The following is a 21,654-nucleotide window of genomic DNA, read 5'->3' as shown; positions in this document are numbered from 1 at the left end:
AATATTTAATATTTTTCCTGTCAATCTATCTATTTAAAAAAATTTTATCTATTGGAAATACGCTAAAACTAAAAATAGAGTTTTAGTTTTCCGTTTGGCGTTACGACGTGACATACAACGAGTCGTTGTATAATGTATAAAGTCACACGACTATATCAGTATATCATATCTAGCTAGATCTAATTAATAATTATTCTAGATCTAGATAATAGATTAAGAACTAAGCTAAGACCTAATTCTTTAAGTAAGTTAAACTAAAGCCCTCTAGAACTGCTAGACTAGATTCTATAAAATTAAAATATCTAATCTAGATACTAGATCAGAAAATCTAGTTCTAGGTTTTTGACTGCTAACAGCTGTATTAACAAGATAAATTATTAAAACTAGCACCGTGGCTATGACAAATCTCGAAAAGAAACGAAACTGTTCTAAAAAGCTTAACATAAACTAAGTGATGGGTCGCAAATAGCATCCTGCATATCTGAGGATATAATCACATCATCACAAAAGCCAGATCGCTTACTATTTTTTTTAAAGCTAATGCTTTTTTTTTTAAGAAATAATGTGGTGAATGGGGGGGGGGGGAGGGGGGTATGACATTGCTGGCACTGCTGGGAGCCTGACTTGTGACAACGAGGAAGGAAAATAAAATCGTAAAAAAAAAGCCTTTCCTCATGTATTGGCAATCCCTAGGGGAGGTCAAAGGATCAACTATTTTTAAACAGGCAATATTTTGCAGTTTTGAAAAAAAAAGAGCGGAATCGAGCACCTGTGCCTTACAATGTTTCTACAACCAACCGTTCCGGTAAGAATATTATTTAAGAATATTTCTGTAACGCGAGAAAGAAAAGAATTAGGCCTACTCAAAAGTTTATATAATTACAGTCTATTTTCTAATCAATTGCAATTTTCTTTCTTATCTTTACTTTTTTTTCAATCTATTTCAAATAAATTTTTCTCGTTTTGTTTATGTATGCAGAATTGTTACTGGTTAATGGTATGTACCATAATAACAAGACCGTTGTTTATCTAAAAATGAACAAATCGACTACTGTTTATTCGTTTTTAGGTTTTCGAGCTAAATTGTTGAAACGATCATTAATTATTCAAAGATTGAAATAATATGATCAGAAATACGAATAAATTTGTTTTATATTATGATTAATTCTTGTTTTACTGATAATGCCCAGTTTCAATTTATTATTTCAATGATAGCGAGAAATCGACTACATATAACCACTACTTCTCGATTATGCATCATCCGGCTTTTTACAGCAGACGACACAAGAACGTCTAACTATGTAATGTAAACAATCGGCTAGATTTAGAAGAATTAGTCAACAATTAGAATTGATTAGCATTGATTAGTGATTAGAATTTATTAGATCTACTAGATTTAGTGTTAAACAATAAAAAGATAATTTAAATAAAAATCTCATTTTAGTGATTTTAGAATTCTAGATCTTTATACTAATATACTTTATTTTATTGGGGACTAGAATCTAGATCTAGATCTAGATCTAGATCTACTTCTTACTTGATCTAGATTCTAGATCTAGCTTACTTAAATAACTTAATTAATTATTAATTAATAATTATTAAATAACTATTAACTTCTAATCTAGATTCTATATGACATAATCTTATAATCACATATGACCTGGCCGGCCATATATATAGTATAGATATTAAATTAATATTTGAATATTTGTCTATTATTTGATGATCCCTTACCCCAAAAAAGCACGAGAAACATGTGAAACAATATTAGATCTCTATTATTCAAACATTCTTATTCAAATTAATTTTTTTATTATTCAACAGTTCTTCCTAAAACACTATGAATGGTCAACCACTTTTCAGGTTTCAGCCCCAGGTAAATAACAGTTATAAAGAGGTTAGTTTTTATAGTTTATTATACTTTATCATGGGATGGTGTGGCCTAGTGGTAGAGCGCTAGACTTCTAAAGTTCTAACACAAGTCTCGAGTTCGAATCCTGATTCGAATCAGTAGAGCGTCCCTGAGTCCACCAGACTGAAGGGTACCTAAGTCATATTAGGGAAGGTAAAGGCAACTGGGCATACTGCTGACCACAATTTTTTCTATCCCTTCATATGCTGAGCCAAGAAACATATGAACTCTACTTCATCTGCCCAATGGATCACTAGGTCTAATGAGGAATCTTTAGTTTATACTTTATTATACTTTTATACTCTGATAGTTTTAACATAACTAGATGATATAATAATTTGAATGTCTGCATTGCATCAATTTTGTAAAAATGTTAAGATGCAATCTTAAGTGTCTTTAGATATTTAGATCTTCATATCTGTAGTTTAAACTATAAAAATCTTTAGAATATAAGGACCACCTTATATTAATTCTACTCATTCACTTTCTTCTACAGCTTGAAGTAATAAAGAACCAACAAGAAAATGCAAGAGGTAATCAGGTTTGATGAAACTCCAGTTGGCACAAAAATATATTTTCTGCGAACTAACACGATTATATTCTAGTTAATACATTACGTTAGCAGTAGCAACACAAAGAGAAAGGAAAGGACATTACTGACTGCTTTGAAACCATTCAAGGGGGATGACACTTAATATTAATAATAAAATCTCCTTATACCAAACGGAAAAAGCAACATTTTTGGAAGGGGGTGGGGTGACACCTTCAGTTACAGCACAGAGTGACCCCTAAACTAGTGATGTCACTGGTGTGGGTATCTATGTTTCTTTAAAAAATAAAGATGGCTAGTAAATTTTAAATTTATATAAGTCTGTTTGTGTGCGTGTTTGTATGTATATATATATATATCGTGCATACACACATAGATCTATATATAAATATATATATATATACAATTTCTAAAATGTATTAGCTATAAAAATCTATCAATTTGGAATGATAAATTATTTGTTTCTGTACTCATTTATTTGGGTATAAACATGCAGTTTTACACATTATTTTTACAATACAGTGAATTTTTAACATTTTTAAATATATTAGATGTACATAGCACAACCACAATGGCACACCAAAGATTTGGTGCCCAGCAGCAGCTGGAAAGTGAACAGATGTCTACACTTCATGTAAAGCTACATAAAGAAGCTGATAAGATCAGGAAGTGGAAAATACAAACTGATGTGGAGCTTAAAGAGAAGGTATTATAATTGTTTTCATGTTCTATTTTATTTTTAAAAAAATACAAATAAGCTAAGTATTATAACAAGGTCTTCAAGAGCAGATTTATTTTATTCAGTGTTATCCTTTTATAAGGCATGCATAGAATCTACAAACAATCAGTCAGGTTAATGTTAACAGGCCTGACATTTGAATCACTGTTCATACATTCTTCTGAACTATAATTTTGCCTGCTGGAACAACCAGGAGATTAATGGATAAAGTCATATTAGATCTTATTGTATTTTATTTTTTAAAAATTCTAAGCCATTTGTACTTTGTTTAATTATATACTTTATTATCTATTATAAATAGATTAGCATTTTCAACCTATATCTATTAACTATAATAAAATGATATACCTACTTGACAATTTTTTAAATCACCTTACATTAATTACCTTACAGTTGTGGTGCCATAGTATGTGGGCTTTATAGTAACTGAACTTATGAATAATTTCTTTTTATCTGTATTTTTGTCTAGGAAAAGAAACTGATTGAAGCATCACAGCGAATAGAAACAATGAAAAAATCTTTATTAGAACTGCAGGTAATCTCATGAATTTAAAGATTTGAAGAAGAAAAGATTGTACTTTTCTTTATTAGGACTTGACAGCTAATAATCATGATGTTGCTGGATATTTTTTTTACTTCAGCAATGCTGCATATTCTTTAAGTTTATTGTAAAAGATAATTATTGGACTATTTCCTTTTTCTTTGCTATTATATTGAATATGCAGCTTGGGTGGATAATTTTTAACTTATGCTGAATCAACAATTTAATAGAATAGAAAAGCAAAAAAAAATGTATGTAAAGTATTTATTTATTTAAATGAATTCCTCATATTTACTGTTACTTTTTATTAAAACTTTCAATATGAATATGAGTGTCATTTAGGTTAAACCTTCCTGCGTATTCATTTACATTTATACAAAGTTTATAAATAAAAATTCTAAAAAAATAACTGTGCTTGTTAATCTTGTACAATTGTAAAAACTACAGCTTGAAAATGAGCGAACAAGTGCAATGCTTCAGGAAGAAATTAGTAACAGAGAAGAAGTACTTAGAAGGTTAGCAATTAAATTAGTAAAATTACAGCTCCTTTTCTTGTCTGCCCATATATATTTAGCTATTAAAAACTTTTTTCAATAATAATTGTATACATAGCTATAAGGGTTCACTTGCTTATAATGCTTGGCTTCTGTTTCTTTTAATTCTTTAAACAGGAGCATTTGAATTGATTTTTATGAATAAGAAATGAAATAATATATAAAATTTATTTTAAAGGATTAATTCAACAAGAGAGATGTGCACTTTGTTAAAATGCCATGCAGCTAGAATGGAAGATAGACTAATGAGATGTAAATATTTCCTTTGTCTAATTTTTAATTCAGCACTTTTTTGCTTTATGTTAAATATGTTTCAGTTCAAAATTAAGCTTCAGCTTTTGTATTTATCATAGTGATCTTAAATTTTGAAATTGCTAACATAAATATGTTTCACACAATTCTTATTTAGGTGAAACTGAAAAAACAGAATTAAAATATATTGGAAAAGAACATATGCAACAGTTTGAGGTACTTATATCATTTGTTTTTAACACACTTGTATTTTAAGACATGTCATGTGTTTTAGATGACCAAACAGTCTTTCAGCTTCATTTTATGCATTATAAATACAAAGTTTACATTCAAACATTTTAGTTAAAAATTATTAATTGGGATAAGAATTAATGAAGAAGCTTTAATAAAGATGGGTTAAAAGTTTATTCCAACAAAAATTAAAAGTTTTTAAGTAGTATTTTATCAGATAAATTTGATCTGAATGCAATGAAGTTTTTTTGCGATGTATATATAGAAACTGTAATTTAATGTATTTTTATTCTTTAATGTGAATTCCCAAAACATACATATTTGTTTTTCATGTTTGAAATTTTTTATGAATAATTGGGAAAATACTTTTTTCCTTAGGAGTTGACATTGAAATTTAACAAATTACAAATTACTGCCCTAGAAAGAGAAAAGCAGCTTCAGGATGAAGGTTTTTATTTTACACAGATAAATTATATAATATTTTGTTTTCTATGGAATAAGTACTAGAATGAATATTTTTCATCATCCGAATTATATCTCCTAGTTCAATACTTATTCCAAAATCTTAGCTATAAACTACATAAGTTTTTATTTATAGGTGTACTCTCTAAAATGGTTAATTATTAAAAACAAACAAGCACTCTTGCTTCTATATTATGTCCTTTAAAACACATTTCATTCTGCATCCTTCTGATAATTTTAAATATGGTAACAACCCAAATTCTACACTACTGCTATTTTCATTGCAGTTAATTCTGAAAGGAAGGAAAATGCAGAAAAATCAAAGGAAATTATTCAGAAATTAGCTGATAATAATAAAGAGGTAATTAGCAACAGCCTAATAATTTTGATTAAATGAATATGTGTATGTATGTCTGTAAAGATCTGTCAGACTAGTATACCTATGGAATCTCAAAACTATGTAGATCATGGATTGGCCTTGAATAGCTTACAAATTCTAGCTCTTAACAAGTATCCTCCCCCTACTCCAATGCCAGCCCACTTAACATAAAACCAGAAAAAGAGTCCAGGTAATTTGAGTTTTAAATTGAAAACTAATTTTTTTAAATGAGATTACTAGAAAAGCCTACTCTATTCATTTTCCCTTTCAGACAAGACAACAGACTAGTTTTTATAATAATTCTATAAATAAGTTGAAGTTTTAGTAAAGAAATAATTAGTACTTTAAATACAGAATTCTGACAAGCTTGATTTTAAAAAAAGTAATCCACAATACATGTGTGTATTTTTCAATTCATGCTTGACACAACTAAATGCCAAATATTTTTGTCATTATTACTTATATAATGGGAGGTTCCCGATGAGAAGAGAGATAGTGATGCATTCATTCCGGGTCGCAACTGAATTGCTAAATAGGCCATGCTGGAGGAAAAGGGGGGTGTATTAAATGGGGTACCAGCCAACACTTATCTTATGCAGTTTTATAAAAAAAAATACTCTCAGAAACTACAAATTGTTGTTTTAGATACAAATGTTAAAGGATAATACAGAAATCATCACAAAAGAACTTTGTAGTCAAAATGCAGTTTTAGAAATTAAGGAATGCAAATTAACAGCCATGATGGAGTCTGTGGGTAAGGATTACATTTTTTAAAATTGTAAACTCACCAGGATTATTAATTTGTGTTTGGGGCATTTATCATTTATTTGTTTCATTATTTTTCACACCTGAGTTTTTTTTTTCTGAGATTAGTGTTCAGCCTAAACTCATTTTATTTTCTATATTTTAGATGATCTTCAAAAGAAGGTTTCCTGCTTGACTGAAGATTTACTCTCAAAAGATGGTGCACTAAAAGAGTCTTTATCTAAAATATCTGAACTTCAGGTAGAAGATATTAGTTCCTTCAATATAATTCTGTATAATGATGAATCATGATAGTATTTTACAGTTTTATTATGGTTGATTATATATAAATTATCACCTTTTTTATGACAGAAGGAAAAACTAACACTTGAAAACATGATAGAAACACAAAGACTTAACATCCAGTCTTTAGAACAAAGTAAAGATAAAATGGAACAAGAAATGAAAGAGTCTCAAACAAGACTTGAAGAGCAATTATCATATATTGAAAAAGAACTTCAAATTACACAAGAAAAATTAGATTTGAAGCTTTCTGAGTATGTTCTAATTATATCACAATTGCTGGCTTGTTTTTTTAAATAATGTATATGATATAAAGAATAATTTTAAACATTGAGTTTAATACATTTTATAAACTAATAATTTTCAGACTTCAGAATTGTGAAACTAAGCTAACAGATGCTATAGCCTTGGTGGAAGAACTTAAGAATTCAAAAGGTTACACTTGATATTCTATTTTTTTTTTTTTTTTAAATACTCATAAGGGGTCATCCATAAATGACATCACGCTTTTTTTTATTTTTACCTCCCCCCCTCCCCTCCGTCACACGTTGTCACAAAAAGCCAGACCCCCCCCCCCTAAAATGACGTCACACCTCAACCTACAACCCCCCTCAAAATTGTAGTTGAATTTTTTAAAAACATCGATATTTTTCCAAAATCTTGTCTAAACTATTACAATTTATTAAAACAGTTATCTAAAACGCGAAATAACGTCTAAAATTCGTTTTCTAACATTGCTTTTTTATAATGCAAAAATGTGACGTCGCAACATCTGACCCCCCCCTCCCCCTCATCACACATCGTCACAAAATTACGGACCCCCCCTCCCCCCTACGAGTGTGACGTCATTTATGGATGACCCCTAAGTAATTAAGAAAATTTCTATTCAGATTTACAATACATCCTCTTTATCTCGCTATGTAGGAGCTTTAAACATTCTTAATGATTAACAATATTTTTAAAAACTTAAAATATTTTTTTTTCATAAAATAAATACTATTATTTTTCAAATTAATCTTTTTTTTTCTCTTAACAGACTTGTTAATAATAGAAAAAATGAACTGTGAAATGAACTTGGATGTTGAAAAGTTTCAAGTGGTAGGCATAAAAAGATAAAAATATGTGTGCATGTTTTACTTTTTTGTTCCCTGAAAATTCAACATAGCCAGAATTGTTGAATGTGGTGATATTGTACATTCACCTATGTTTTGTAATTAGCTCTAAATTATAAACAATGCCATCCTGTAATTTTTTAACATAAAAATCATTTTAAAACATTGCATGCTAAAATCTTAAATAGAGATTTCTATTGCTGGTTTTTATAGCTGCACAAAAATAAACAGTTTCATAACATTATCTAGAACAATTTGTTGGCTGAGAAAAATGATGATAAGGAGGAAATTGGTAGACTTAATAATGAGATCTCAATGTTAACCATGAAACTGGATAGGGAAAGTTCATGCAAACTAAAAGCACAGGTCAGTTTTTTATAAATTTTATTTTGAAATTTCACAATTTAAAAAGTAATCATATGTTGTTAAAGACTTGTGATATTGAACCTGAAAACTACAGCTGTCTCATTACAGGAGGAAAATGAAGTACTACAAACCAAGATTTCTTGCCTGCTTCTTGAGAGAGATAACCATATCAAGCATATTGCTAATTTGAATGCTGATATAGAAGCAAAACAGGTACAGATTTTCAGCTTACAGTATTATTATTAAAGGAAAATAGATAATTTACTTAAAATATTTTATAGAAAAAGTTAAAGTATATTCATTTATGAGCTTTTAAATTCATTGACTGTTTTACACACTGTATTATTAGACCATTTACAAGAAAGATCTTTAAAGTGGGGCCTTTCTCTTACAGAAAAATAAAGAAGTAAATTTCAAATTATTTTGAAGATTAAGTCAAAGTTCAATCATGTTAAGTTTTGGTATTATTATAGGAGAAATGTTCATCTTTAGAGTGTCTGTTATCTGAAGAAGAAAATAAAAATATTAGACAACAGAACAGCATTGGCAAACTAGAAGAAATGATTGAAAAAGAAAGGTTGGTACAAACAAATAATAAGCTTTTGGCATAATAATGTATTATAAAAGTATGCATTAGGCCTAAATTTGTAAAAAATTATTTTTCTTTTTACTGTATAAAAAAAGTGATATACATAACTAAAATAAAATTTTCCATCTACTTCAAAATTCACAATGTCTTTGAAATGAATTTTTTTTAAATTTTCATTTTTGCTGATTCTTCTTTATTTTGTTTGTAATGGGAGATTTTTAGTTTCTCCTATAAAATGTCATTAGACAGAGTATTAGATTTGATTATTTTTGGCTGTGCTTAAGTTAAGAACACTTTTCTGGTAGGTCTATGGTGTGTTATTTTAAAATTTGTCAGTCTCTGCTTTTCATTTGGAATCTAACATTTAATCTGTCTACAATTTTCTTGTTTAGTCTAAAAATAGACATACTTCTTTCTGAAAATAGGTCCAAAATACATTTACTTACAATGCTTACAATACCTACTTTAGTTTGAATGTGTGCAGTTTTTTTGCTTTAAGTAAGGCTGCTTTATGTCTGTAAAATAAGTTTGTAAAATACAATTTCTTTTTTTTTGTAGGCTATTGAATCAACAGTTAGAAAAGCAAGTATTAGATCTAATAAAAAAGGTTGAAAGTAATACACTTCTTATAGCAGATAAAGAAAAAGAAGTAGAAGTTTTGCACATTTCCATTGAGGTATGAATGTTAATTAGTTTTTGTTTAAGGTTTGTTGTTTTGAATGATCTTTCTTTCTACCATTTTAATTCAAATGACATAGTAGGTACTTTGGGTAGTGGTATGTTAATGATTTTGGATACTTAAAATGCTGTTTATTTTACTCCACAAGAGATATTACCTCATGATACTACAAATGTTTAGTATTTTTGGTGAAATGACTAGCTTCTAAATTAAATTTCCCTATTAACAATCAGATGATGATCCCTTATACACATTTAAAATGTAAATAGTTATAAATTGAATTTTATTTTATTTATGTTTCAAAAAGTGGAGTAAAAGGCTATTTTAATTAAAATAACTTAAAATAAACATTAAAAGTTTATTCCTTGTACTATGCACACATTGATAGAGATAAAAACTTGTAGTTAGAAATGACCAAACAGTTTAGTTTTTTTTTTTAAATTCAAATGTTTATGTAACTTCTATTTAAGATGTTTACTTCATGTAGAAATAAATTAAATTTAAAACTGTAAATCACCTATCTTTTTATATTACATTTTAGAATCTTAAATCAGTGAACACAGAAAAAGAAAATGAAGTGAAGAATTATACAGATGAACTTGAATTGCTACGGTTTGTCTGCTAACTTAATACATATAGTCTAATATCTTAAAAGTATTGAGGTGTTTATATATTTTGACTGTGTTGACAGACAAAGCTTTAAAAGAATGATTTTTCTTTTTAATTTAACTCCAGGATAAAAAATGATTTTACCTTTATTCTAACTTTGTCTTTAGATCTAATACAAATAAGCAGCTAAAAGAAATCCAAGATCTAAAATTGCAGATAAGTAATTTAAATAATGAAATGGTGAGTTTTGTAGCCTCAGCATATATTTTTTTGCCTTTTAAACATTATAAACTAATATTTTATCTTTCTTGTGTTTATGTAATCCAAAAAGAAACTAGATCTCTATTAAAACAAGACTTCTCTTTCAGGATAAGTCACTGATATCACATGAAAGCAAAATTACTATAACAGAAGAACAAAATAAAGAACTAGAAAACGAGGTACTTAATCTTCTAATTTTATAGTTAATCTGGGTAAATTGATATGTAATGAAGTGAACACTGCTTTTAGAATACAGGCTTATTATAAAGTGAGTTACTGCATTGGAAGAGAATATTATAAGCTTGTTTATTTACAAATATTCATGTTGGACAGTTCATTTACAATAAATATTTTAAACAAATTTTTCAAACAGAATTTTAATATTTTCTCCTAAAAGCTTATATTTCTATGATGCATTTATAAAATGAACTTGACATTTTGATTATTATATAGATACAGTCTCTTAAGGGGAAATTAGAATTTGAATCAAAGGTTTTAAGTGAAAATAAAGAGAAGCTACTTACAGTTGAAAAAGAGTTAGACTGGGTGAAAATGTTAAAAGAAGAAGCAGAAATGGCAAAGAAAAATTGTGAAGAAGAAGTGAAGAAAATAAAGAAGCTTTGTGCTGATGAGCTTGAAAAAACTCAACTTGCAATGGAAAAGGTTGGTTATTAAGAAAAAATTTTTAACTCAGTTTTTACTGTGCAGGATCTCATTTTATTTTAAATTAACAGATATGGCATACTGAAAAATATTTTCAACCTGAGCCTTTTAAGCATTATAAATTAATACAGGAGAATTTGTTTTAAAAAACCTGTCTTTTCAAATTATCATTTAGGTTTGTATACTGAAAGTTTTAATTTATATATGTTAATTGGCTTATACAGGCAATTTTAATGCAAAGTAATGCACAGAAGGAAAAAGATAATGCATTAAAGCTTACAGATGCTCAGTTGACTGAAATGATGGCAACTTTAGATTCCTACAAGCAGAACAATGAAAAACTTGTTTGTGAAAAGAATAAAGAAATTCAAAGTCTGACCATGAAAATGGATAATGAAAAGGCTTATGTGTTAGTAAGTCAGATCATTGTGGGATTTGTAGACAAATGTATGTTTATCTTCTAAGGTACAAAATAAATGTGGCCTATTGAGTACAGTACTTTAAAGCTAGAGGTGTCTGGTAGCCTTGTCTTATCCTACTTAAAAGTAGAGTATATTTGGGTTTATTGGGATTAACTGATCAATTTATGATACTAGGATTCTGTTGCATTTAATTTTTGTTGCTGTTTTGGTAAAAGGCTTTTTATTCTATTTTGATATTCAGAAACTAGAAAAAGAACTTACAGAATGTAAAGCGAAAATAGAACAATTAACAGTCAAATTAAAACAAAAAAATGAGGTACAGTTTTTATTTATATTTTTTACATCATAGTAAAGAAAATTGTTTTAAATTTGCTTAAGGTGTTGTTTTTATATTGTACTTTTTTTAAAAAGGAAAATCCAATTCCTGATGTCATATGCACTTTGAACCCAATCAATAAAGTGCAAACACCTACATCTAAAAATAGAGCAGACAATGAAAGTGAAAGTATAAAAGAAAAAAAGGTACATGCAATATATAAATCTAAATACAAATAATTATAATTGATATTAAAGAAAAATTAATATTGAAGGAAATTTGTGTAACATATTTAAAAGAAGAATTTGCAGTTGTCACTGGTGTATTCTTGAGTCTTTTCACTGTCACATATTTAATTTTATTCATTCATCTTCACATTCCTTTACCTAACATTGTTTGTAAAGAGAATTTTATAGGTTGATATTTATTATATTATTTGCTTAAAGATAATGATTTCACTATATTTACATTCTAGAATGAACCCTCAAGTCCAAAAGCTGTATCAATGCCAGTAACTTATACTCTGCTAACCCCTTCAAATAGGCCTACATCATGTGGTTTGAAAACACCTCAGAGAAGTATTCTGAGAGTATGTAATTCTGTAACCAAAAGAAGGAAAGTGGCCTTTGCAAACAACGGCTGTGATAAGGAGGGGTCATCTGATGAATCTGATTTAATGGAATTGGATGTAAAACTGCTTATATAATCGAAATTTAGTGAATATTATCATCGGTTTTCATTAAAGTGTTGTTTTTGTAAACTAATTTTTACATTACCAATTATAGATGTAGATGAGGTTTAACCACTGTTGTGGATGTTGTAAAAGAAATGTGACCACTTACTGATTTGATAATACATAGATGTTAATCTAAAGTTTAAAAAAAATTATGAACCTCTGCATTGGTTTAATAATACTAAAAAATTCAAAAGTTATGCTCAAAGTCTATAACACATAGTTTAACTTTATATATTATTTGATTAAATGTTTCAGACAGAGTCAAAAGGCCCACATAAACCTGTAGCTACACCCATTTTAAAGTCAACTCCTAAAAGTGGTACACCAAGCAAGATTCCCTTAACTAAAACCTTGAGAGATAACCACCAAAAGCTGGTATGTTGTTGTCAAATAATTGTATACATTGTTTTGGCTTACATGACACTTTAACTTGGTTTGAAGCTGAGACAAACAAGCAGTTGTTAAAAATCTGTCTGGTTAGACTTTTTATGCCGGTAAAAATTTGATTTACAAGCTAGATCATGTTATAAAATACTTTTAAAACATTTAAAATTGTTCTCTTCCTATTACGTCTTTTAGTGTGACAATATTGTTTTGTTTTTATTTTAGCTGATTCATTTCATAACAATTTTTGTTTTACTTAAAGCAGGAAAAAAAATCCCATAAATCTGCTGAGAAAAATGAGGAATCATGTGCAAAGGTAAGGCAAAACTTTAGAATTAGTGTGCTGATAGATATTTTAATAACTTAATGAGCTCAGTTTCTTTTACGTTTTAATGAAAAAATATTCTTGTAAAACATTACAGATTGCTGATGATCTTAAAACGCTTAACATTAGGAAAGCCCCAGCTAAGAAATCTAATGTGTTTTTTACAACATCTCCAAAAAACAAGGCAGCCAGTGCAAAAAGTAAAATGAAAAAAGATATAGCTGGTCAAGCATGGTTTGATCTCGACTCTGTTTATGGGTTCACATCAGAGGACTAGGTCACAGTTGTTTAATTTCATGTGTTGTTGGTAAATTTGAATGGAATAAAGTTTATATTTAATTATCTTTCAGCTGAGTTGTGTTGAATACATTATTTTTCGCCCGAGATATGTAGCCTAATTTCCCCTACAGCACGATTTTGCCTTGCCGTTCGCTTTAGTATTACTACAGTTTTCATCATTGACTTGTGAGGACTGATAAAGTCATACAGATTTCCATATTTTATGTGATTGTGTAAAAGTAAAAGGCAGAACCTATCTAGATTTTAGATAAAAGTTATAACACGTGTGGTCTATACTTCTGCATCGTATGGTTATGACCTATTATTCACTGACGATTGACTGTGTACAAAAAGACAGATCTAGATTTTATGTCTGCCTCTTTATTTACTTTAAGGTTATGGCCTGTGTAAAATTAATTTAATATTTTAGTTTTGTTAATGTTTAACATTGAACATTGTTCAAGTATAATCGCTGTTTAAAAAAAAAAAGATGAGCAAAACGAAAGGTTGATAACCAAAAGTGTCAGACAAGTATTGAGTTAAGGTTAGACAACTCAAGAAGAGAGGTTAAATATCATTTTAATCTATATATATAATTCTCTTCTGGGAGACGTTAGAAAACAAGCTGTAAGCGCGCCTAGCAGTCCCCTCTTTTCCTCTCTAGGCATATCGCAACCACCCCCACATGGTCTGGTGAGCTGTAGTTCACGCTAAATGTTTACATCGTAGAGCCGGGTTTAGGGGCAGATAATTTAGTTTAAAACTATTTTATACTTAGGGGAAGTAACTAAGTGGAGGCTGCTTTCACGTGGGGGGGGGGGGGGAGGAGGGTTTTAGTGTTTTAAAGCAAATATTTTCAGTGGCAGCATTGGTACTGTCGAATTCACAAATTATGAATTACTGTAATGTAGAAAATAAAACAACTAAATAGCGGCGTATAATACGCCGCGGGTCGGCTCGTTGATTATAAATCCAAGAGGCCTATACCGCGTGTCCTTGTGCAATGAGTTTTTTTTTTTTTTTACAGCTTCGAAAAGTTTGACACACGCTACCATTTTCTGAAAAGGCTATATACCAGTTCAACAACTAGCCACAGTTTTCTTTTCCCTTAAATAATAAACGATTTTTATAATTATGTATTGATTTTGCCTACGGAGTTTGCACATACAAGAGTGATTTTTCCATTAACGTTCCCGATTCGCACCATGTAAAACACAGCATGAAATAAACACTAGAAAATACAAGATTTCCAAAGTCTAACATGAGTGTTTTCACTCACACTGGCAGAATCACTTAAACTTAAAGTTGACTCTTATAGGCAGCTGAGATTAAATGCACGAACACTTGCCACGCTGGTATGTAATGCCTAACCTAAATTTTTTTTACTTGAAAGTCATGAATGATCTAAGCGAATAGCTTACAGTTTACAGACTGTCACTATTAAAATAAAGATAACACAGTAGCATTCAGACCTAGATCTAGAAGTGTTAGAAGATCGTTTATGTCATAGTCAAATCTTCTTATCCTTCGTTCTTAATTGTAATGTTGGACAGGATTTCTTCCATTCCTCCAACACAATTAAGTTTTACGTGTTATGCGCCACATGGGTCGTTGCCTTCGATTATACTTGTCTTTTTGGTTTTGCTTGTAAACGTCGAAGGCAACAAGAACGCACCGTGCACCGTCGTCGGTAGTGTAGCTGTAGACTACGTTATTTTGGTTTACATGTGGGGGAGGGGCAGAGGCGTATCCAGGTTTTCCTTGTAGGGGGAGCGAAAAGAGCAAAAAAAGGCGCCTAATTTTTAACACGTTCTATATACGTGTATTTTAAAATATATATATATATATATATATATATATATATATATATATATATATATATATATATATTACTAGCTGTATTTTATTACTTCGCTATGATGTAAAATAAACTGAAAGTAGCACTCTTAAGAAATAAGAATTGACTTTTATTAGGGAGCTTGTAGAGATTCAACAGTATTAGAAACTGTCAGAAAATCACGGCGCCCCACGTTTTTGATCGCTTATACTAGAGTGATCGCTTGCATTATTGTGATGTATAACATTTATTTTCTACTTTTTAGTTCAATCAGAAAACGTGTTTTTTTTTAAACATTGTTAATGATTATTATTTTCTACTTTTTAGTCTTTGTCTGTTTGTTTGCATTAAAATCTCGTAAAAGTTGTATAGCATTAAAGTCTCGTAAAAAGACAACTCGTAAAAAAAACACGTTGTGTGAATACGTTACTGACTAGAACACATAGATTTGAACCCGCGCCGAGTGGGATAGCAATCGTGTGCCCAACCACTCGACCATATCGTCTCCCCCATACTGGCCACCAGTTGTTACGTTCTGGTTGTTTGTACACAAACACTGCGTGAACACTAGTCAGTAAGCAAAAAGAGAGAGAGTCCCGAACCTTGTTTTCATCAAATTACAGTTACTGGGTTATGTCCCTTTTCCCCCACGTTTTTGTACAATTATATAGCGGCCTAAAATGATCAATAAAATGTTTCCATGGATCAATTTAGTAATAATAACAATTGAATATTCTATGGTCATCGGAAACAAAGCTTCCCTGAAAATTTCAGCGCGCTAGCTAACCGGGAAGTGCCCGAAATTTCGATCGCAAGATTTGATTGGAGAACCAAACAGACGCGAAAGCAAGTTAAAGAAAACGTGGGGAAAAACACACAATGTAGGCCGACAAAACAAAAATTGTATCAATCTGAACAAAAAAATATACACACACAACCAAAAACAATGAACGTAACACAATCTATTTTGTAATTCTTGTAAAAATTTTTCTTACAAAATAATTCCTGGGAAATTATTCAAGACAAGTGAAATAGGGGAAATAATCACTCTCTTAGTATAAATATGTATATATCTACACATTTAATTATAAATTTCAAAACAAATAAATAGTTACTTTAGAATATAATCAAATTGTTTAACACTATTCGTGTTTACAATTTTTTTTTGTCTATAATCAAAATTTAATATATCATCATCATAAATGCTAAAGTATTACAGGATAATGAAAGTTTTTTTTTAAATCAGAGATTGTATAAAACCACGCTTTTCGTTATTATAGTAAAAACATTCGGAATAACAGTCTACATTTAACTAAATTTCGGTCCTTTAGTTCAGATCATATATTTTTAATTAACTACTGCTTCTTTGTGTTCTTTAATGATAATTTTTTAACATAGTGATAGGTATGGGTTAGATCACTGTATTGATCACACACCTTTTTACTGGTAATTGCAAAAACCATATTCACAGAGTTTTACGTTTAAAAAGTTAATTTTCTGGCGGCATGGTACTTTGGTACAGCATTACGCGTTTTTCTAATTGTACTTAACAGATCAGTTCGGGGTGGGTAGGGGGGGGGGGGTGGGTTCAACTTCATTCACCACTGTCCGGTCACTGTAGGTCAATTATCCAACCCAGTGTATACCTAGGTGTGACATTAATGTTGCTCTACACAATTGTGGTGGTGAAGTGTGTGTGTGTGGGGGGGGGGGGGAAGATAACAAACTCAGAGTGAATATAGCGTCAGTTTTTAGATGACTTTCCTAAACATACATATATACGGTGGCGTAGCGAGGTCGGGTGTTGTAAACGTAGACACTACTAGACTAGTACAATAATGCTTAATTGCTGCATGAAAAGAAAACTTGTGATTTACATAGATGTGTCGACCAAAAATATTTTTTTAACAAATATCGTTGTTTAAATCTTTGAGTTTAAAAAGTTTCCAAAAAGGCGCCACTTTGCTGAAAATGGCCAGAGGGGGAGCGGCCGCTCCCCCTGCTCCCCCCTGCGTACGCTACTGGGGAGGGGGGGGGTCGGTTCAGCCTCCAAAACCTCACTATCTACGTCACTGCCATCCAGAGTTTTTTCCAGGCATCTCTTCGGAGAAAAAATTTTTGGAACCAACACTGCTGCCATCTAATGTCCTTAATTCCCTTGACAGCTAATAGTGTACGTAAGTCATGGCCGAGCCTGAAAGCTTGATCGCTCGAGCCGGGATCGTCCGAGGCCGCAAGAACAGCGTGCCGAAACTGCTCCAGTCAATCCAAATGGACACCATCAAGATAAAACAGATTACCAGTGACAAACTGGCAATGCCGCTCCTTAGACAAATGAAAAAAAATAAACCGACGCTTATGTTGCCTAACGAAAGGAAGGTAATACATTTATAATTGTTCCCCTTTTTTGTTTGTTTACAGTAATCTTTTTTGTGGCGACGGTGACGTAAACTGTCGGATCCCGATGATGAGTAGTTTAAAAACGTTAGCGTCACGAGGTGGCTGAAGTTTGTGAACCCCACAGAGTGACGGCATTTGGGGGAGGTGGGGGGGGGGGGGAGAGAGACGGAACACAAAAACTGCAAAGACATTCTTGTCAAATAAAGAGAGAATTCTACTACATCCAGTTAAATTAATAGCTAACTATAGACTATAGATAGTTAAACACAACATTACCATATATTTTGCCCATCTATCAGTAGGCCTAATGGTATTTGGTTACTAAGTACGACCTGCCGTTAATGTCATAAAATAAAATTTTAGTTTTTTTTTTAATTTTTTTTTTTGCATTATGCTTGGTGCAGACTTTACTAACATCACCATCCTTGCACGGTGTGGTGTGAAGAAAAATCAGGGCATGTTTTATTTTTATTGTCCTGTTTCTTGTAGAATTTAAATAGTCAGACTGGTCGCATATTTCCCATTAATTTTTAATTAATAAAAAAAAAAACAATTGTTCGAAAGTTTGTGGCGATTGGGGTGGGTGGGTGAGTGCCCGTTACGAGGAGATGCCTAAAAGAAACACTGTAGGTCAGTGGCGTAGCGAGGTCGGGTCTCACCCGGTGCGGCACGTAATGGTGTCACCCCCCCCAGAGACGTAGCGACCATTCCCGGGGACAAACTTTCAAATTTTCGATTTTCACCCCCCTCAAACTTTCAATTTGCACCCCCCCCTCAAACTTTCGATTTGCACCCCCCCCCCTCAAGCTTTTCTCTATTTGTTATTTTTTGCCTTGGTGTCACCCCCCTAAATGGTGTCACCTGGTGCGGTCCGCACCCCCCCCCCGCTACGCCCCTGCTGTAGGTAAGTAACCCAACAAGTCTACTTCTTTACAGACTCGTTAAAGTGATTTAATTTTTTTTTAAAATTTTCCAGCTCAGGTTAGACCGCCAGAGAAGAGCCCTATCCGTCACTGGATTAGATCGCGTCAACTCGTCAATCTCCGCTTCTATCGTAGAACACAGAAAGTTGATAAAAGCAAAGCTAGAAAACAACAACACAATTTGGCACGGGTTCCGATACCATTCCAACGGAGATGAAAGGCAGCCCCGCACCAAAAGTTTACCCAGTTTTGTTTCTGAAAAGCCAAAGTTTTCTGCTCCATCCAGCGCGATCTATGGATTTGTGCAGAACCCAAGTAAAATTGGTATTGCGCCGCTGGCAGACTTGCGCGTACAAAAATTTCAAAGGGAATTTATGGAAGATATTATGCGGAGTGGCAACAGTGGGATTTTAGCACAGCATCGTTCACTATACGCCCGCCCTTCAGCACCTTTTGCACCGAACCGATGGCGTACTATGTCCGAACCAGTTGCCAGTAAAATAGTGGAGAAAGATTCAAGGGGAGGCAACAGCGGGCTGCAACAGGCAAATAATTCTTTTAACATGCGATATGGTGTGACTTCGCAACTTTTTGCTTTAAGGAAACCCGCACTCGAAGAGTGTAAGAAACAAGAGGTAAGAGAAATTTCATGGGTAATTTGTGTTGAACGACCCTTTTAAGACAGGTACTTTACGACGGCATGACGACACTATATCTTGTTTAGCACGGTGAACTCATTAGCCAATCTAGGTCCATTCGTCCTGTCAAATATTGTTATGATTAACCAATTTGCGTGGGCACAAAAGAGTTTAACTCCCCACATCAACAATTCAATTTATACTAGGGCCTATACATAAATTTTGAAACTCAAAGTTTTAACGTTGATAATTTATTATTTATTGATAGCGACATATACTGTAGCCGTGTTGTAAAAACGCGAGACAAGATAAACTCCCTAGTCATATGATCAACCAGTGTTTCTTCCAGACCTTTTTCTCGGGGAACGGGCGGGACACGATTTAAAGTATACATTCCATTATTTCGTCCCCCGACCCCCCCCCCCCCCCAGTGCCTGGAAAAACACTGCCAATAGTGCATCATGTTGGTATACTTACTCTTGATCCACCACTCTGGCACTTGTTTTCCAGATCCTTGCTTTACAGTGACTTGATTTAGCAGTTTGTCTTTTAAAAAATTCTTTGTAAAATGACTTAGTTAACATACGAAGAGATTTAGAGCAGGATATAGCGTTAATGTTGAACGTTCCAGTTTCACCGGCACAACTTTTCATACAAGTTGGAGTGTATTTGCAGTTTGTATGTTAAGTATTTTTTTTTTTTTTTAAAATCGAATGGCAGTCAGTAAGCAGGCATAACGAATTAATAACCCACACTACCACAGTAAGTTGTATTAATCGCGCAGTGATGTAATAGGCCTAATACTTTTGTTGATGTCTTGTTTAACTTGTTACACTATTAAGAACAAACCCATTTCATGTGAAATGTGCATTCCGATAAACCAGAGCGTAGTTCTATCACTAATGACTAATACTACTTTGGCAAAGCTCCTTATTTCTTATACTTATATATACATTCTTTTCTTTTCAGTTAGAAATAATGAACCGAACACAAAAATCTGTAGATTCTTTCATAAACAACATTGCCAAGATGAAAAAGAAAAAAACGGCAGAAGAACTGAGCGAGGATGGAGCGATCATTGCAGAAATACATAAAAGAATCAGCCAAACCTAGATAATCATAAGGAAGACCAGACGAGATCTATTATTTTCAGTTTCAGGCACGTTCTCATTTTAGTGAAAAAATAATAATGGAGATCTTTTTATAGTGGGCTACTCTAAAATGTTTGTGCCATAATGTAAATTAAAGATAAATGGAAGTTTTCATTTTTCTTATACTGAAATTTTGAGTTTTCACTGTATTACTTCTCAGTACTTCATCATATCCGGAGTATAGGGGACTTATTTTAATCGGGCAAAAATTTTAAATTCAGATTTATCAAAATTTCGACGTTTTGCGTAATCGAGTCGGAAAAACTGGACTTTTGAGTACCGTTAGAGCTATGTTGATGAAATTTCGCCTACAAGTATTATATCAAATTTGTAGTCATGTATCAGCTATTTCCGACAACAGAACTTATTCAACTTTTAGTTTTTCAAAAGCCTATAACTTTAGTACTGTTTCAGATTACTACTCACGATCAACGGAAATTACCCAAAATTTGACAGAAGGCAGGGAGTCAAGACTTTTTACTTATAGATTATGTGAAATTTCGTTTAACGCCCTGCCTTCTGTCAAATTTTGAGTAATTTACGCTATTTCCAATGTCTCAAAAAAAAAAAAAAAAAAAGGCATGAAAGTACTAGATCTAACAATTATACACAGTTTGCCATTCACTTGGTGCGCAATTTTTTTTCCTACGAGATTCTATTCTTAAAAGCGATTAAAATGGGATTAAAAATAATTTCCCCGTGTTGTTATATAAGAATATTCGAGAAAGCTTAGGGGAGATCACTCCCGGTTTATTTAATAGTTCGTTGTACAATTAGTACAAAGGTGTAGGCCTACTTTATAATTATATTGATAACCATACAAAGGCTTTAATTTTGCTGAGTCAAGTTTGCTTAAAAACTCTTAGATTAGTAAACTGGTTATTGTAATTTGTAGAAGTACAAGAAGACCACCATACATAAAAGTTAGTAAGCCTATTCCCTGAAACGAATGCATATATTACAATTAAATCTAGATCTCGTTGATTTTAACGTAAAACAAACTATACCGATACCGCCTAACATTTAAAATTCAGCTAAACTTCCAATTATCTATACTTTTCTACACCGTTTAGTCGAACTAACCACCAAGTTAGTGTTTACTACTGTGTTTTAGTTTTACTTTTAGGCTAGGCCTACGTTTAAAAAAAAAAAAACTACCCGTAATTAATGTAATTTGACACTAACTTTAGCACGGGTTTAAAAAACAAACAAAAATTCAACTGAATGCGGTCTAAGAAATTGTGGTTAAAATTAAAAAGAAATGGTACATTATATATAATTATATAACACATGCGTT

General features: G+C 31.7%; 2 protein-coding genes across 4 annotated transcripts; both read left to right on the top strand.

The window, feature by feature from the left end:
- The first annotated feature begins 787 nt into the window (after positions 1–787).
- LOC131956545 (synaptonemal complex protein 1) lies at positions 788–13,473 on the top strand. Of its 3 annotated transcripts, none has more exons than XM_059321056.1 (30): positions 788–805; positions 1,825–1,876; positions 2,409–2,445; positions 3,014–3,168; positions 3,671–3,736; positions 4,190–4,257; positions 4,475–4,548; positions 4,706–4,764; positions 5,158–5,227; positions 5,529–5,602; positions 6,266–6,374; positions 6,531–6,625; positions 6,737–6,921; positions 7,035–7,102; positions 7,704–7,765; positions 8,029–8,145; positions 8,254–8,358; positions 8,619–8,722; positions 9,293–9,410; positions 9,955–10,025; positions 10,190–10,262; positions 10,391–10,462; positions 10,737–10,946; positions 11,171–11,359; positions 11,610–11,684; positions 11,780–11,890; positions 12,160–12,372; positions 12,676–12,795; positions 13,067–13,120; positions 13,227–13,473. In XM_059321056.1, the coding sequence occupies exons 2-30, from the start codon at positions 1,841–1,843 to the stop codon at positions 13,404–13,406; spliced, it is 2,970 nt and encodes a 989-aa protein (XP_059177039.1). In that variant the 5' UTR covers positions 788–805; positions 1,825–1,840; the 3' UTR covers positions 13,407–13,473. The 3 variants fall into 3 exon arrangements, with proteins under 3 accessions (XP_059177039.1, XP_059177038.1, XP_059177037.1); XM_059321055.1 differs by lacking the exon at positions 788–805 and adding an exon at positions 1,263–1,301; XM_059321054.1 differs by lacking the exon at positions 788–805 and adding an exon at positions 1,263–1,301 and having other exon boundaries at positions 1,825–1,897.
- A 1,171-nt stretch (positions 13,474–14,644) lies between these two features.
- LOC131956530 (uncharacterized) lies at positions 14,645–20,459 on the top strand. Its single transcript, XM_059321031.1, has 4 exons — positions 14,645–14,763; positions 17,411–17,624; positions 18,622–19,203; positions 20,176–20,459. Exons 2-4 carry the CDS (start codon positions 17,430–17,432, stop codon positions 20,317–20,319), a joined length of 921 nt encoding a protein of 306 aa, XP_059177014.1. The 5' UTR covers positions 14,645–14,763; positions 17,411–17,429; the 3' UTR covers positions 20,320–20,459.
- Positions 20,460–21,654: the final 1,195 nt, after the last annotated feature.

This window comes from Physella acuta, unplaced genomic scaffold (genome assembly GCF_028476545.2).
Source record: "Physella acuta isolate Inbredline_101_S28 unplaced genomic scaffold, ASM2847654v3 ptg001157l, whole genome shotgun sequence".
Taxonomy (NCBI): Eukaryota; Metazoa; Mollusca; class Gastropoda; family Physidae; genus Physella; species Physella acuta.
This window is presented reverse-complemented; position numbering and strand designations above follow the sequence as displayed.